This window comes from Macadamia integrifolia, chromosome 12, assembly GCF_013358625.1.
Source record: "Macadamia integrifolia cultivar HAES 741 chromosome 12, SCU_Mint_v3, whole genome shotgun sequence".
In the NCBI taxonomy this organism is placed as follows: Eukaryota; Viridiplantae; Streptophyta; class Magnoliopsida; order Proteales; family Proteaceae; genus Macadamia; species Macadamia integrifolia.
In genome coordinates this window covers 10,693,466-10,711,566 of record NC_056568.1, presented here as the reverse complement: position 1 = coordinate 10,711,566, position 18,101 = coordinate 10,693,466, and the positions used below count along the sequence as shown (strand labels likewise).

General features: G+C 39.2%; 2 protein-coding genes across 2 annotated transcripts in view; both read left to right on the top strand.

Annotated features, from left to right (window-relative positions):
• The first annotated feature begins 2,632 nt into the window (after positions 1-2,632).
• LOC122057363 (histone H2B.3-like) lies at positions 2,633-3,374 on the top strand. Its single transcript, XM_042619433.1, has one exon. The coding sequence runs from the start codon at positions 2,739-2,741 to the stop codon at positions 3,183-3,185; it is 447 nt and encodes a 148-aa protein (XP_042475367.1). The 5' UTR covers positions 2,633-2,738; the 3' UTR covers positions 3,186-3,374.
• Positions 3,375-3,594: 220 nt separating this feature from the next.
• Positions 3,595-18,101, top strand: part of LOC122057362 (uncharacterized protein SYNPCC7002_A1590) — a 17,248-nt gene continuing 2,741 nt past the window's right edge. The window contains exons 1-5 of the mRNA XM_042619432.1: positions 3,595-4,029; positions 4,120-4,310; positions 4,456-4,501; positions 12,406-12,488; positions 12,599-12,715. Coding sequence (XP_042475366.1) covers positions 3,801-4,029; positions 4,120-4,310; positions 4,456-4,501; positions 12,406-12,488; positions 12,599-12,715 — 666 coding nt within the window. The 5' untranslated portion in view covers positions 3,595-3,800. The remainder of the gene's footprint in view (positions 4,030-4,119; positions 4,311-4,455; positions 4,502-12,405; positions 12,489-12,598; positions 12,716-18,101) is intronic.

The following is an 18,101-nucleotide window of genomic DNA, read 5'->3' as shown; positions in this document are numbered from 1 at the left end:
GCGTAGGAATGGGAAGATCACGCCTCAACGCCGTTGACATCCATCTCTTCTTCCTCTTCCTTCTCTTCTCCTCTTCTTTCCTTTCTTTTCTCTCTCCTCTTTACTCTTCTCACAAACGTCCGAGTGTCATAAATGAGGAAGAAAAGAAAATAAATGTTATATATATATACTTCTTTAAAATACTAAGTAATTCACATAGGTGGGTCACTCAGGTGGGTGGATGTGCCCACCTGTCCACCCACCTGAGGGCCAAAACTTGGGATTTTGATAGAATTCGGCCCCCGGCTCGAATCTCACTCTTGGCATACGATGTAATATACGTATGCACTTTAATATACGGCTACGTACCTGCTTTATCCGTACATGGCCTTATGATAGGTGCATGTGCACGGCTTGGGTATTCCCGCCTCTTCTGGCACTGGCTTGGACTTGTCGGGCCAACCGGTGTTTAAGGTCACCCTTGCCATCATAGTCCATAAGGAACCTGCTATAATTCTCTTCGGTTCGGGTCCTGTATGGTTAAACCGGGTCAACCGTGTAATCAGACCGGGTTTAAGAAGTAGGGTATTACAGTTCGGTTGCCTCTTTTTAGGTTTAAATAGTTGAAAGATTTATCGGGTACAACAACCTTTTTTTTCTCTCTCAAAATTGTTTCTAGAAACGAATTAACAAATCGGACTTATTTCGTCAAAGTTGTTTATAGAATTGTAAATAGGCATAAATTTTGCTTTATGTTTCTAGGAGCATAACAACTTTATCAAACACCTTTTAGGTTGTTTCTCCATTTATGGAAACAATAAATGCATAAACGGAAGGTTGTCAAACTGTCAAATGGTACCTTAGTTACAATGTAATGAAACAGGTAGAAGGGAATTCAATTTGAATATAAGGGTGGAGAGACATGTTATCAAACAACAATCAGCAAGTGCAAAACCTAGAAAGGTAGGAGTGATTATTGTCTGTAGTGAGTGCGGCGGTGTGGTGAGCATCGGATGACCGAGAGTATTTGGGAACATGCTCGAGGTCATCTCGGCCATCCGATTCTCATTACACCACCGCATTCACAGTTAAAGATGTTTTTTGCGAAAGATGTAGCCAAAAGATGGTGCTGTTGATATGCCCAATTAGCACCCATCGAACCACCAATGCTACTTATGCCGACAGATGGATGTATAAGGATCTAATGATTCAATGGTCATTATACTTTGTGATATAAAGGACAATGCACATTACATGTTCGATGTTTATCCTCTAAAGCATTATATATCATGATTAGAAGATGATGGCTTGTGTTCTAGCTAATAAAGCTAAAAGTAGGAGAATGAATGTTGTTATTGTGGACAATGAAATTAACTATTTTTTCTAAGTTTCCCTTTCGATAAAAATGTATGGGCTGTATTTGGTGGTCATCTAGAAAAATGTTTATGACGTTTTTTCATTCTATAGGAACAAAAAAATGGAATAAAGCGTTTGGTGTCAACTTGGTTTTTTTGATTTTTTTGGAACAAAAAGGGGGGAAAAATCCCCTAGAATCTCAAAATGATGGAACGACGAAACCTTGTTCCGTCATTTTGATTTTGTTCAAGATACAAAAAAAAAGTGAACAATTAGGGTAATCATTCATGAAATAGATTCACGAAACACCAATTTTTTTTTTTATTTTTATTTTTTTTATTTTTTTTGTTTTAAAACAACATTTTGACACAGAAACTGAAAAATTTGTTTTTAACACGAAACATCATTTATAGAACTGAATGACTACCAAACGTAGCCATAGTTCAAAAAAGAAAGTGCAAGATTTTCAATGATGTTTTTCAACACATTTTAGCATTTGAAACCAAAGATTGGAAAAATTTTCATAGGTAAATGAAACAATTGGAAAATATGAAATGCAAGGCATCCAAGGTATCAAAACCTAGCTTGAAAAAAAAAAAAACCTAGCCCTACCTCTTAAAATGGACCAAAAACCCACATCACACCGATCTTATTGGATTGTTTTGAACTAGGGTCTGATAGCACCAGCTGAAAACAGATCACACCAAACTAATCGAAATCCAGACTGAAAACTTTATTTATCCATTAATTTTCATATTAGTTATATTCCCCTTTGTTCTAATTACAACACATACATTAATCAATTCTTTATTCCTGATTGTTAACTTATTTGACATGGAAAGATGATTTAAAATGTTTCTAACGAATCATTCCTTACTACAGATTACGAATGTAATATTTTTTGTGTATAAATCAATTCTAAATCAGTATTAGTTAAATTGTGAACTAAAATTTCTTAATTAATTGGTTTTGGTCTCACTCATTTTTGACCGAAAACCGATTCAGCCAGACCGAACCGCGCCGAAGCAAAAACTAGGGAAAATGTTCAGACCTTTTGCTAGCCCGGGCCTCATCTTAAGAACCGCGAGAGACGAAAATGTTAGGACGAGTTTTGAATTTTAATCCTAAAATGTAGTGTAAATGTGTCATTCCCGCAAATCTAGTAATCCCGCTAAAACTTAAACCTATCCTGTCCGTTCATTTCTGTTTCCCTATATCGACGGTTGATTACCCCGATCCGCGTCAAAGATAATTAACCAATCATATCTCAAGACCAAACTATATATAACCAACCCTCTTCTATTGAATCAAAACACGCAAAACCAATTAGTGTTTAGTCTTCACTTTCATATCTCTTCGAAGCTTTCTTTCTCTTTTCTCACACACCCCTTCCCCGTTTTCTAATGGCGCCAAAGGCAGAGAAGAAGCCAGCGGAGAAGAAACCTGCCTCTACCGCTGCAGAGGAGAAGAAAGCTGAGAAGGCTCCGGTAGGCGAGAAGAAGCCCAAGGCCGAGAAGAAGTTGCCCAAGGAAGCCGCTTCATCTGACAAGAAGAAGAAGAGATCGAAGAAGAGCGTTGAGACCTACAAGATCTACATCTTTAAGGTCTTAAAGCAGGTTCATCCTGACATCGGTATCTCTAGCAAGGCTATGGGTATCATGAACAGCTTCATTAATGATATCTTTGAGAAGCTTGCTCAGGAATCTTCAAGGCTTGCAAGGTATAACAAGAAGCCTACAATTACTTCCAGAGAAATTCAAACTGCTGTTCGCTTGGTTTTACCTGGAGAGCTTGCAAAGCACGCTGTTTCTGAAGGGACTAAGGCCGTCACAAAGTTCACTAGTTCTTAGGGTTTCGTAGATAATAGTTACTGTTGCTAGGGTTTCTATTCTCCTCGTATATGGATGATTTGCTTTTGTTACTTATGTATCGCAGTTAGGGTTTCTTGGCTGTAAAGATTAGCTTTTGCCCCCCTTTTTTTTTTATATGTAATTCTCTGGCCTGCTATCAATTAATGAATCATCCTGTTTGATCTAAAATTCATTCTCTCCATTTTGAATTCTTTGTTTTTTGCTGAAAAGTCACACTTTATTCATTCGATTTGGCATTTTGGAGCTCAATTATTTGGTCAGATTGCTCGATTCCGGGAGTCTCGTGATTATCTTCCTGTGGATTCAATTTCACAAAGATTTTTTTTTTTTATTAAGGTGGCCCCCACAAAACTATTTTCATTTGCTCTCTCTTATGCTAGAGTGGTAGTGTGAGGCTTTAGATTTCGACGGTTGCGCTGGGTTTCTATTGACCGGGTTTTGTGTTTCTTGTGAAGCCAACGAAGCCTCACTCGCAGCACAGCCGTGGTCTTATCTTGAACCACAGAGTAAGTAGATCCTTCATCGGCACATCGCCACAGTCTTCTCGGTGGTCGGCACCGTTACGGTTTAAGAGATCGAAACACTTAAACTGTAATGGCTCTCAACCCTTCTTTACGCCTTGGCTCAATCTCTATATCTTCGAGAAAGCCTCAGTCTCAAGCCCCTTTTTGTTATGAAAATGTCAAATCGACCGTTGCTTTTGCCGCAAACAGTTCTCTCAAGGCATCCTTACGTGTTTCAGCGGCTGATTCTACTCCGAAGGCTCGTCTTGTTGCGAGGCGGTCTGAAACAATACCTGTTGAACAGCTTCGTCGCCCTCTAAGTAAATCTTATTGATACCAGGAAAAGATTGAAGCTTCGGTTCTTTTGTTTCTGTACTTTTGATTTCTTACTTCACTTTTACTTGTTGCAGGTGAATATATGAGTTTACCTGCAAGTCAATACTCTGTCTTGGATGCCGAGCGAATTGAGCGGGTCGACGACAACACTTTCCGGTGTTATGTGTACAGGTTTAAGTTCTTTGCTTTTGAGGTTTGCCCAGTTCTGCTAGTTAGAGTTGAAGAGCAACCCGATGGTTGCATCATTAGGCTCTTGTCATGCAAGGTATCCACTCCGTTTCCTGTTCCTCCTCTATCCTTTCTCTCTTTATTTTTGCTTCTTTTAGTTTGTAGGAGATAAATGTGGTTTCTTATGTGACCACTGAGTTTTGATTTTTTCCCTCCCTAATTCATCTGGTGATTGATTACAGCTGGAGGGTTCACCGATTGTGGTTGCACAGAATGAGAAGTTTGATGGTATGGGATTAAATGTTTTTCTGCTCTGTTAAATATTTTACATAAATCAAATTAACTGCATGATTTGGACTTTTTGTTTTATATATGTATGAATATTATATTGAGATGTGGGTCATAGTTTATGTTTTGTGGAGTTATGCATGATAATATCGAAAAATTGGTTCAGTTGGTGGTAGATGTTTACTTTTGTTTTGTTGAACCCAACAAAAACTGGATCCCAGTTAGTTGCTGTGACCTGTGAGATTAGGTAGTATTAACCAAGTGTTTCAGTTTATTTTAGAATTTGTTGCTATGGAAAAAAAATAGCACCTTGTCTTGATTGTGCGTCCTTTTTAAAGGCCTGATGAGTTTGAAAGCCTTGTTCTGGGGTTTCCTTTTGTTTTTCTGCACTTGATTAGATTCATGTAGAGCTCTAATGATAATGCTGCTTATTATTTATGGAAGCATCTTGGGATGGGGGACCCAATATGTTCTAATGAACTGGGTCCCATGTAACTTGCCACATGCTCTGTCTTGAGAGGATCAGGACCTAATGTTGGGATAGTCCCATCTATGAGGTTGGTTGGAAGAAACATCAGCAGGAATGGACTAATCCAACATTGTGTTCATTTATTTGAATGGTTCAAAAGAATTCAAATTGAGTTCCAAAAAGCCCAAAAAAGTTTTATTTTAGACCAGATGACCCTATTGTGGTATTTTTGGCATGGATAATCCTTTGGGTGGGACCTATGCTTGTGAGGTTCTAATGATTTGAACAAATGACACTATTGGGGCCCCCAGATTCTAGATGTTCTTTTATTTCTTTTAAATACCTCCTTGGTACTTTAAAGCTGATTTTGATCTTAACCAGGGTTTAACAATGTGGAGTCGGGATCAGGATTGGTCCTGGCTGATTCTGATTCAATCCTGAATGGAATTGGTCTGGATCGGCTACGGAATTGGTGTGTAGATCCATAAGTAGGGACATAGGGTGTCTGTACAAGAATCGGTCCTATCCAGATCAGCCTGAATTGGCTGATCCGGTCTGTTTTTTGAAATGCTGATCTTGATTGAATCAGGTTTAACATGTTGAGTACTTGAGTATCTGGCACACTCCCTGTCTCTCTTTTTGAGGTAAGAAGGTTTACATGTAAGAGAAGCTAGATGTTATAAGATGCTCAAGAAAAGATGCTAGCTTGGTATGAGTGGAAAGTGGAATGTTGAACTTCTGAAGAACTAGGCCAAAAGGATGACTTCTACCTGTTGTTTGTCAGATCCTCCTTTTTCTTCTTTTGTAATTAGTCATCAAGCATGAACGGGGAAATATTATCACAGTAACCAGAGCTCGCACATGCGGGAGCCTTGTACACCGGGTACGCCCTTTTTTTAGTGAGCTGGCTGATTGAAATTCCATCGTTAAACAGAACCAAACAGATTTGTCAAAGGGCTTTTTACTAGTATGATGCAGTTACATGATAGTGGATGTGGGGATTTAGGATTATTTTGTAATTTGATTTTATATTTTTATTAAGGAGGTAGACATACATAGGAGTTTTGATTGTTGTTTAGTTTCTCAGTTTGGTTTGGTTACTATATTTAGTTGTGCATGAGAATAGGACTCTTTGCTTATTTACATTGTAACCATCGAACGAAAGTAGTAGATTTCATAGTTGTCATGGTGACAAGGTGACCTATGGCTGTCGAGGGGTGCCTAAGTGTTTAGGTGACAAAGTACCTACCTAGGAGACTATAGGTTCCTGTTGCATTTCATTTATCAAGTGTTTGAATGCCTTTATGGGTAAGTAGGAGAATAGTACTCTGTGTTTATTTACATTGTAACCATTGAACGAAAGTAGTAGATTTCATAGTTGTCATGGTGACAAGGTGACCCAAGGTAGTGGAGGGGTGCCTAAACGCTTAGGTGACAAGGTGCCTGCCTAGGTGACCATAGGTTTCTGTTGCATTTCATTTATCGAGTGTTTGAATGCTTTTTTGTGCCTTTATTTGGCTTCAGCTGTATTTAACTCCACATTGGGAATTAACTTGTTTAATTTACAGGCACGTTGCCTCTTTAGGAGTATTAGTTTTGTTGTGGGCCTAAGCATTGGGTTATTACTCTTCTTGGGCATTGTTCTCTTTATCTCACCATGTATTGGTCTGGTATTGGGCTGAATTACCGTATCTGGGGAAAAGGTTTTCCAACTATGCCATTCTTGGCGATGATGTGGTTATCAAAGATCTAGCAGTTGCCCGATTGGCACCCAATTGTTATTTTTTATTTCATCTCTTTTTTAATATTATTTAGCATGCTATAATATGTACCTTATATCATCAAAATTCAACATTAACCACATCAAGTCATAAGAAAACGACATGAAGTCATCAAAAAGTCAACATTAAGCCTCATCAAGTCATCAAAAATCAAAATATAATCATATGACAATAGAACTGAAGAAGCAAGCTATTGAAAGTAAACAATTAAAACATACGTTTTGTTTATATTGTTCGTGGAAATGATCATTCTTGGGTATACCTAGTTTCACATTTGGTTTATATAGTTATTGGAAAATGTGATCCCTTTTTTTTTTTTTTTTTTTTTTTTACAGTAAAATATTTTGAACGATACGGTAAAAAAAACAGAGAACAGTAAAAAAAGGAAAACGGATGGTACAGGTTTTAAACGTGTAGATTTTAAACAAACATGACCAAAAAAATGGTATTTTACTCGTATAAATTAAGGAATTATTACATGAATACTTGCATCCAATGTTCAAAATAACTTCAGTATCCAACACTAATGCATATATATCTCATGTCTTATAAGTTTTATGATATATAATTGAATATTATCCACTACCAATGATAAATTCATACACCACACATGTCCAAGTTTTGTTGAGCGATGTGGCTTGGCTATGATGTTATTCATTGTTGTCAATATAGTCAACACACTGTTGGAGTAATGTATATTCAGTTTGAGTTAGGAGTCATCACTTTAGAAACATTTTTCAGCAAATGCATCAATTTGTATTTCAATTTCGAGATCCATACATTGATGTTGAGTTGAAGGTGATATCATGAAAAATATAGGCCATTGAGTTAGCTTTAAGTCTGCCAAAGAATCAATTGGATCAGAGTTCGAGAGAGAAAGATATGGTCAATTAAGTAGACATTATGTTCAATAAGTTAAGTCTTAAAAAACGCCAAAGAAGGGAAATGTGTTTAAACGTGTTTAGAACGGAAATGCTTGCTGTTTGTTGTTTTTTTAAGTATCTTTGAGAAGCATACGCGAAAATGTGTTTTAAACTGTAAAAAACGAGAATGTGTTTAAAATCTGTTTTAAACACGTTTTTGCTAACAGTGGGCCTGACTAGTCCCGTGGGTCTTTACTGACCCTCCAACCGCATGTACCGGGTCATACTGGGGTTGAATGAGAAGCAGTGAAGAGCATTAAACACCCCGTGTGAGTGGCCCCAAGGAGGTAAAAGAAGTCGAACTCAAAACCACACGTTTCTTGAGGCGAAGGTCCCTTGCCAACTTGGCTACTCCCTTGGGGTTTTGGAAAATATGATCTTATTTATAAGTAAGTAAACTGCTCTCAATTTATAGACATGTTCTTGTTCTCTAATAATTTTGACTAGTTAAATGATTTTATTTTTATGTGAGACATTTTATATTAGGTAGAGCATAAAAATAACTTTCCAACAAATCCAAGATTGTTTAAATATGATTATTGAAGGAATTATATTCCAGTTAAACCTTATTTGGTATGCGCAAATGTTGTTAAAAATTGCTTGGATAGAAATAATTTTTTAGACATCAAAACAAAAGATTGTTTTACTGCATTTTTGGTTTTTAGCAATGTTTTACCACGATAAGATTTATGAAATTTCATTTATCTAAAAAAAAAAAAAAGATTTATGTAATCTTCAGAATTGAAAAAAACCTTAGCATTTGAAAGTTGAAAAATTGCCCCCACAACAAAAAATTGAGTTTTTGTTGTTGGACTGGGTGGTTGACGTTTTATCATTTTAGAATTTGATTTTGAAACTATTTTTATTAGATTCAAATAGGGGGGATATTTGCTTATTTATGAATAATATCTTAAGTAACATTTTACTTAAATGATATTTGACATAACTGCTGCGCTTGCACCAAGGCAACAGTCACCCAAACCCCAACTAAACTGCTTGGACAACTATGGTAGATTTGAACGTTGGAATATTGAATTTGAAGTTGAGTTTTACCTCATGGGCATGTATGTGCGCATGCTGTCTTCCCCCTCTCCTCTCTCACATTCACTTCTCTGGTCTGTTTTTCTCTTCTATTATTATTTTTCATTTATTGTTCTTTTCTCTCATCTTCTTGTCTCTCACGTTTGCTTTTCACTTTCTTTTGTTTCAGCTATTAAAGCCCTTCACCATACTCTGTTCCGAATGGTATTGGTGGTCCCATAGATTGCATCGAACTCCTTGCATCCATAACCTTTCTCTTTGCTGTTTGGACCAAAAGAAGCCTTTCCTTAGGCTAGTGAAACAGTCTGGCTCTTGATTCCTCTCCTACCGTGAGTTCCATACCCAAGTTCCACTCAGTTCTGGTAACTTCTGCCAGATATGATTCAGGGTTCTTAATTTCATGCCATAATTGATCCTTTGAGTGATAGTTGGAATTAAGAGGACTGGCAGTTGGGATTAGCCTCCTGAAGTTTCAGCTTGATTCGATTCCTCGTTGATGAGTTCTCGCTCCTGCAACTCTTTCACCACTGGTTTGCTGTTTATCGAGAGGTAGGGATGACAACTTCTGTTATCTTTAAGTAGGGCCATAAATCATGTTATTTGCATAAAAGCCTTTCTTCGAAATTTGTTCCTACTTATTCCCTTATTTCTGAGAAATCCCAATTTTGTCCTATCTCTATTGCTTTAATTACTATACTGTCTCTTGGTCTGTTTGCCTTACCCAAAGATGCCCCAAAGGATGCCGAATAATTATGGAATCACCACTATTCACCCAATTTGAGTTATTGTCTTTGGCGGGCCATAGCAATTCAAATTTAACGGTATTAAAACCTGGGATTGCTTCAGTAAGGTTGTATGCTTTCTTTGAAATGGCTTTAGGGCTTCAAAACAAGAGTGAGATTTGTGGTGTAGGGGAAATTCCAAGAAGACGACTGTAGAGCTGGCTTCTTAATTACAATGTAGAATATAATATTTGCCCTCTACATATGGAGGGCATTCTCTTGGATCAGACTCCAAAGATACTGAAATTTGGAACTGGTGATGGAGCTGTTTGGCTTGAAGTCTGCAGGTGGGGAACTGGTTCTCTTTCTGCAAGAGGCATAGTTACTTCAGTTAAATTCATGCTTTTATGCATTCCAAACTTCCAGCTTGTTTTCTCTTTTATGAGTATCATGTGGGAGGCTGAAAAGCAAGAGAAGTTGAGAATGAAGTCTGGAGAGATATGGTAGATTTGAGTATGTTTCTTCTTGTAATATGAGATTTGGTTTGCATACTGAACTACCTTGGAATTGTGGGGCTGAAACTATTGACTGTAGTTAGCAAAGCACTAATATGTAGATTGCATTTTCATTTTGGCGAGGAACATGGTAGCATATGGAGGAAAGAGGTAGCACAATATGGGATTCAAAATGTCAAGTAGAGAAGCACTAACCAGCTACTGGGAATTTCTTTGGAAGAATCTCATAAATCATGTTATTTTTTATGATGAAATTGGAAGGTGTCTTCAGACTATTGGGAGTCTGAAGATGCATATTTAATCATCTGTATTCTGTAAAATGTCCATCAATGAACATATTAAATTGGGGTCATTATGTGGACTATGCATTGGGTAAGTGATCCGGGCAGCCTTGTGAGCATAACTCTCTGTTACTGGCAACAAATGGCTTTTATTGAGCACTTGGTGGAATTTAACAGTGTGCAATTTAACTGCATAATGAGGTGAGAAGAATCTAGGGTTCATTGGCAAGTGGAATCTTTCTTGTTGAATCATGGGATGGAAAGCACAAAAGGAAAAGAAAAGATAACCGTACTGGGTCAGAAATTTTTCTCTAAGTTTGGATCCTGCGGATGGAAGATTTTGCCTTTAAATTTTTTATTTTACAGAGGGGACAGTTTTTTTTTTCTTTTTCCTGTTGCCTCCAAAATATAAATCTCTCTCATCTCCCCCCTTCTTTCTTTTTCTCCTCCCATCATTCTTGTGACATCCAAGAATACGGCAAGTACCAGATCCACTTGGGAGATCGATGAGGTGTCTCAACCATGAATACGACAATTATCAGGAGGTTTGGGAGATCGGTTAGGGTGTGCAAACTTTAGTCCCACATCGCCTAGGGAGAGATTACTGGGCTAGTTAATAACCTCTAGTCTCCTTAACATGTCACAACGCGTTTTAAAGCCTTGAGGCCCATGGGTCAAAGAGGACAATATTGTGTAAGGTTAATGGGGCTGGGCCGTTACAATTTTCTTCATTACGCTCTCTCAGTCGGGATCAAATTTTCTTGCAAAAAATTATTTTTTTGGGGGGTGGGGGAGGGGAGAGAGGATCAGAAAGACAAGGCGGAAAGAGGGGGTGCTCAAGTTAGGAGATGCTGGAGGTTCTTGAGGTGAAGCCCCTGCCTCATATCTATGTGTAAGGGCTAGGATTTCAGACAAATCCAAAACCGCCAGATTCGGGAGAAGGGGGTAGCAGAGGGGGAAGCATACTTGAAGTTCACGTGGGAATCGTTGCCGGAAGTGCAGATGTAAGTTGGTCGGAGAAGAATTAGAGAGGCCAGAGGAGACATGGAAGAGGCGACAGACAACGAGAAGGCACGATCTTGGTGGAGGAGTTGGATCTTTGATGACTGGATCCATCCTGAATTGCCTGGAAGTCTCACATATGAAGCTGAAGGTGAGTTGTCAAATGATGTCCCAGAGGAAGGGGATGCTTTTGGTTTAAAAAAAGAGGAAGGAAGATGAAGTGGAGAAATGGATTGAAGTCCATCTATCTATTCAAACCCAGATCAATGGCTTCCCTGAAGGGCCATTTGTTTGGATGGACTTGAGGGAATCTCATGGCGGATTTTTATCTGGAGTTGCGGTGATGATGAAGACAGTGTTGTTGGTGACAAACATGCTGTGGTTAGATTTAAAGGGTGTGTGGGGGGAGGGGGTGGGGGTGAATTTCCCTTCTGGTTTTGGAGGGAAGAATAAGCTTCCCCTTTTGATGGTTCATCAGATTGGGATTGAGAGGGTTGAGGAGCATGAACTGAAGCCCATGACCTGTAGTTGCAGTGATGTCAGGGATTTAAAGATGCTATATATATATTTCTCTTTTCTTTTCTATCCATTTCCTGATATCCAAACAGAGCCTATGAGTTTTTCTGTTTTGAGAGTAGATGGAAGGGTTTCCATGAAAAGGGATTTGGAACGGAAAAGTTAGCTAGGTGAACTTCTTGTAGACTGCGTGATGCAGGATGGATTCTAGAATACCAGAGTCAACTAGCTAACTAATTTATGTGGCTTTAATCGATAACGATTTCCAAGTGATGCTCACAACTGTGTTTTTTGTGCCAAACCAGAATTCAGATTGTTCTAGTCTAGCAGTGTTACCATCTCGTCCGACAGTTGTTTTGCTGGGTATTATTGGTCCTTATGTTGATACTTCTGTTTTTATTTTTTATTTTTTACCTTCAATTGTATCTATACAAGAGTTTATCATCGTTGGTAAGTTCACACCTACCCCCCCCCCCCCCCAAAAACAAAAAAAAATCATTTTATATTGGGTGTCTTTTTGGTTGTGGTAAGTTGACATAAGGAGCCTCTTTTCCTTGGTTATAGCATTTGATAGGTTTTGGGTTCTAAGTGGCTGAATTTAATTACATAATGTCTTCACAGGAGCCCTTTGACACTGATTTGGTGTGGGTGCAGCTTCCATGGTGAATCAAATATCTTGTGGTAGTGAGCGGCGTAACTCTTCAGTTCAGCTGCTCACTTCAGATGCCGTTATTGAGGTGACTGCAAGCTGGGTTTCTTTCCAACTGAAAGTTAATATGTGACATCCAGTACCATGAACAATTGGAATATCCTTGATGTACTTTTGACTGATTTATATGGCATTCAGGTTAGCATAGATATCCCTTTTGCATTTCGAGCAATTCCAGTGGAAGTGATCAAATCAACTGGAACCCAAGTCCTTGATCAAATACTACGGATTATGCTTCCTCGATTTATGGCACAGGTTTTGGTTGATCTATTTATTTACTTCTATTTTTTTGAGTTTCTCGTTCATTTATTTTCAAACTGAATTTCTCGCTTGTTGCTTATGTGGTTTTAATGATTACTTGCTCTCACTTGGTCCACTTTGACAAACTGTGGTGTAACTCGGATAATCTTTCTCTTATATATATATTTATATTGAATGGGGCAAGAACCACCCTAATCTGACATGGAAGGTATCTGTGAGGGAAAATAAGACATGTACCTTGTCAATTCATTGTCAGGTAAAGCTGGTGAGTGTGTACATCCCCTTTTGTGTGTGTGTGTGTGTGTTTTCTTTGGGGCTTGTGCGGGAAGGGGGGATGGAATGTGGTGGACATGTCTTATAGTGCTAATCTTTGCTCTCTTCTTTTTTCTTTCCACACCTTTTGAAGATCCCTGTACTTTATTTGACAAGGGGAGTCGCATTCCTGTTTTCTGTATCCCTCCATGGATTCATCGTTTGATGTGGGTATCATAATTGAGAAGTGGCTGATTTTTTTTTTTTTTTCTTTCATAATCTCTGGTGCCAATTAATCTTGAACCCTCCTTCAGTAGGATGATTTGGGAAAGTGAGAGAAAAATGAACCAGGACAAATGACTCTGCTCAGAGCAGTTTAATGTAGAGCTCTCATCCTGAACTTTGGTGGACGAACAAGCAGTGGGTGGCCTGGAGAGCTTGACATGGCTTGGGGGGGTCAGGGGTTGTGGCTGCAGAATTGGAAGAAACAGTTACGGTATCCAACAAAGATGACACCCGGAAATTGAAGATGGAAGTGGGGTATGGTGTGGAGATAAGGGAAGTTGGAGGAAGCTATTTGTTCCAGACAGGGGATGGAAATCATGTCTGAAGTTGATGCTTAGGAGTAGCACAGAGTGACATTTAACTTTTTTTGGGTAGGGACTGTTGATTTTAGCAACAGCAACAACAACAACAACAATAACAACAACAACCACCACCACCATAACCTTATCTCAACTTAATGGGGTTGGCCAAATAAACAAATAATAATAACTCAAGAGGTAATAGGATCCATGCAAAAGAGATTGGCTGGATATAAATAGATAGAGTGCCGGCTGCCTTCCTGACGCACCTATAGTTTGAGAAGCTTGATGAAAGGGATGAAATAAAGTCCATGCTATTCCAGAAAACTGGGGGAGAGGGAAATAGGTGAAAGAGGAAAAGCCAAAAAATAAAATTGAAGTTGATTGCTCAACTTGTTGATGCTGATGATTAAAAGAGAGCAAAATATGGGTGGGCAATGGATGAAGAATTAGAGAATTTGGGAAGGTGTCATCACCACATGTTGAGGAGCTTGGAAATTTCATGGACATAGCAATCTCCAGTGGCAGGCCCAATTTTGATTAATTCTCTTTTTTGGTTGGATTTCTATTCCAATTTCAGGGAGTTATTTCAATTACTCTGGCTGCTTGATATGATTTTTGCACCCTATTTTGGAGAAATTAAAATCAACTTGAATAGCTTGATTTCAACCTATTTTGCACTAAACTAATAATTATTGTGTGCTCAAGCATGGACAAGTTGTAGTTTTGATGAAAACACAAAACACTCTTCTCTCTCTCTCTTCCCCACCCGCCCCCCCAAAAAAAAAAAAAAAAAAAAAATTGGCTGGAGGACGAGGACGAGGACGAATAGAGAAGACAACCATTAGCCAACCCCCCCTTGGTGATGACTCCCTCCCGAAGTCCCCTCTCCCCTACACCCCGCTTCACCACCCTTTGCAAACCGGCCCACACCCCTTTGCAACCCCATGCCCCACTCCGTTATTGCAACTCTGGCACCACCCTCCTCTGTGCAACTGATGTAGGGGAAAACCTACAATAGGACTTCCTACAAGTGCTGTCCAAGTGGACAATATTGACTCACTAGGACCTAGGTTGGGATTGGGATTGGTGGGGGAGCATGATACAATGACCAGCATGCATAAGTATTTGAAATAGTAAGCAATGCAACAAAGCCAATATTAACCTAGGCGGAAAGGCAATTAAACCACATAAACCTCAAGCGGGAAACATGGGGAAGGGAATATGGCAACATAATGTAGTTAGGCACAAATCAGTTCAAGAGTTCAAAGTGTCGGTATCATGCTCTTCCTCAAATCATTCAACTACTAAAGAGATCAACAGAATTCTTAATCACAGAAAATTAAATAGGTGAACAGTAGCAATAGATTGTAGATTCAGCAGGGTATTTCAAAGGATAACAGATAAACAATAATGGCTTGAAAACAGAGAATATTCAGATTTCAGTTGGGGGAATAATGGGGGGAATAATAAACAGTCAATGGAGGTGGAATAGGGGGGGTTTACTTACCTTCTTGCTGTCCCAATCTGAGGAGAAAAGGAGAAGCCGAAGTCCTCCAAAACAGAGGTGCAGTCCACCTTATTTGATGAAGGAGAAAATTCCAGCTTGATGATGTAGTGCTCAGCAGCTGCCCATTTTGTTGATGAGGAGTTCAGCAGCAACCCAGGTGGAGTCTATTCGATGGAGATGATCTTCAATTATTGTGAGAAATGGCTGCAACAGTGCAGCAGTAGCCGAGAGAAACAGAGGCAGCAAAAGAGAGAGAAGATGAAAGGAGAGATTAGCGAGAAAGAGGGGATGGGCGAGAGTGAAAGACGAGGGAAAGGGCAGCGAGAGAGAGACATCGTGGGGGGGGGGGGGAGGGAGATTGGAGAGTTCTTTTCTTTCAAAATTCTTTATTCATTCATTGATTCCCATCGTGGCCAAAGGCCTTACATAAATAGTGAAATAGTTACTAAACAAAAAAAAAAAAAGATTAATCCTAGGAACATAATTTCAGAATAAAGAAGTTTCCAAAGAAACAAATAGGAAATAAGATAGTTTCCTACTTAATTCAAGTACCCAAATAAACAAGATACTATGAAATAACCTACTAAAATAACAAAAAGAGATTTGGTGGGGGCCACAAAGATTGGCCAATTGGGGAGGAGAGAGGATCGAACCTAGTGCTGGGAAGGCTGGTTCGACTCCTCCTCTTTCCTTCTTTCTTCTTCCTTCCTTCTTCCTTCTTCCTTCTTCTAATTTTCCTCTGTGAGACTTTTCTCCATCCAAATAGAATGCACACGTAGATGGGTCTTGCGCCTACGCCGCTGGTATACGTGGATGTCCCCATCAGCAACCCTCTCCCCCCCCCCCCCTGCAACCTCCTGCCCTCACCCTACTCCCTTTCCAATGTGGTAGGATAGGCTAGGCTGAAACACAAATATTAGCATGCCTATACAAACCAGAATAATGCACCCGAAAACTATAAGTATGGCAGAAACTAATTATGATTAGAACTTGCAAACCACAAAACTGATGGGACTGAAACTAATAGATATTAAAGGTCTTAATGGGTGAGTATGTGGTTAAAATACCAGAGCAAACTGATGGTTGATTAGGAGATATGTGCATGGGCAGGAATAGAAACTTAGAAAAAACCAGAAAATTTGGTAACTCCCTAAAGTAGAAAGTCCCAAACAACTAAGAAACAAGAGTCTGGGAACTCTCCACAAAATTGAAAGGCCTAGCAACTACTGCATAACACAACTTCTTGTGAATGGTACCATGTGAACAAGACCACATGAATGGTGCCACGTGAACAGTACCACCAAGCCTTCTTCCTTGGACTGCGTCACACCCTCTTCTCTGACCCGATTGATTAGGCATGCCACCCCTGTCAATCTGTCATGGGTCCTCTCCTATATCAATGAAGCAAGCTCAAACTTCATCTCCAGCTCAATAAGCGTGAAAATCAATGCATATAACCCAAGAAGTGATGTCCTTGACCCCTCAACTGCCAATAGCATTGGAGAGCTTGTTGTCTTCATCATCCACTCTGGCTCCGCCTTCAAGATGGTTTTTACTCTCACCTGGCTCTTCAGGAGGCATGTAACTGGAAAGAGACTAAGAGAGCAACCAGCACAGAAAATACCCATGGCAGGAGCCTTGTGCTTGAAGCAGATGGGAAATGGTTGAAGACTGCAAAAACTGGAGTGCAGACCAAGGTTGCAACAATAAGAACATGCAGGATTGTCGCTTGCAGGAAATATTCAGAGGATATGTAGATTCCTAGCGCCATTCCAATCCCAACTGCATAAATTGCTCTCAACTCAACAATGTACTTGATGGGAATGAAGGAGGTAAATGCTGCCAGCGTGAGGAGGGTAACCGAGATAAGAAGCCATGATGCCCATGTTGGTTTTCAGGCTACAAAACCATAGATGGGGATGTCATCAGCAGATTGATGACAGCCCTAATCAAGTCCAACTGCAAAGCCCATAATAAAGGAATTGGTGGCTGCAGCAGGATAAACATACCCGTTGCCAGCACAAGCACTAAGAATTTATTCTGAAAATTGAACTGCCAAATGGATTTCTTATTCTTGAAATGTTTTCAATTGATGCATCCAAACATTTCAATTTCTTGACCAAAAATCTATTCCTCTTATTTTAATAAATAAATGAAAATTAGAAAGCGAAGTACAACTAAAGAGAGCCTTTATTATTATTTTTTAAATCTTGGGCTTGGTTGTGAATATGTGGTGGTTGAGGTTGTTGGATTTGATGGAAGTAGCATTGGTGGGACATCTGGGGTTATTGTGATGATTTTGGGTCCTTGTATTATCTAAATGTAGAAATTCTCTTGGATACTAAATTAGAGGAAGTTTGCAAGGGAGGCCTTGGAATTTGTCATAGCACATATTTTTGTTCGTCTTTTGAATACTGTCATACTACATTGTGATGGTGGTTTTGAATGGTTTGGCTGGAGATAGGGTAATGGTGTGGTCAAGGATTAAAGTATCGGTATCGACCGGCTAAACTTAAGATACGTGTCGGAAGGTATCGTATCATATCGGAGATACTCTAAGATATGCTAAAGATCAAGGATTAAAGTATTAGTATCAGTTGCCGTATCGGTAGGCTAAATTTAAGATACCTATTGGAGGGTATTATATTGTATCGGAGATACTTTCAACCATGGGTGTGGTGACTGAATTATATGAATAGTTGTGGAAAAGGTCATGGTGTTTGGTAGTCAAGGAGCTTGGATCATATGGCATAGACGAGGGGGGCTTAATGAATTTTCAGAACTCACCTTGATCTGCCACTTGGGTGCATATTTTCTTTTGAAATGCAATCACGATCCTCCAATTCTTTATAGTTTACTGAGATCCATCATATCTTCAAAGTGGAACCCGCACATTTTATTTATACTCCAGGGAGCTCTAGTTAGTGGATTGTCAGATCAGAGACCAATTTTGCTTAGATACTCATTGCAGAAAAACTGCCAGCTCTGTTCCACTTTGGAAGAAGTGGTTAGAAATGGTTGGGTGTTCATCTGA

Excerpts from the sequence above, each read along its gene's own strand:
- LOC122057363 (XM_042619433.1), top strand. The coding sequence starts at position 2,739 with ATGGCGCCAAAGGCAGAGAAGAAGCCAGCGGAGAAGAAACCTGCCTCT.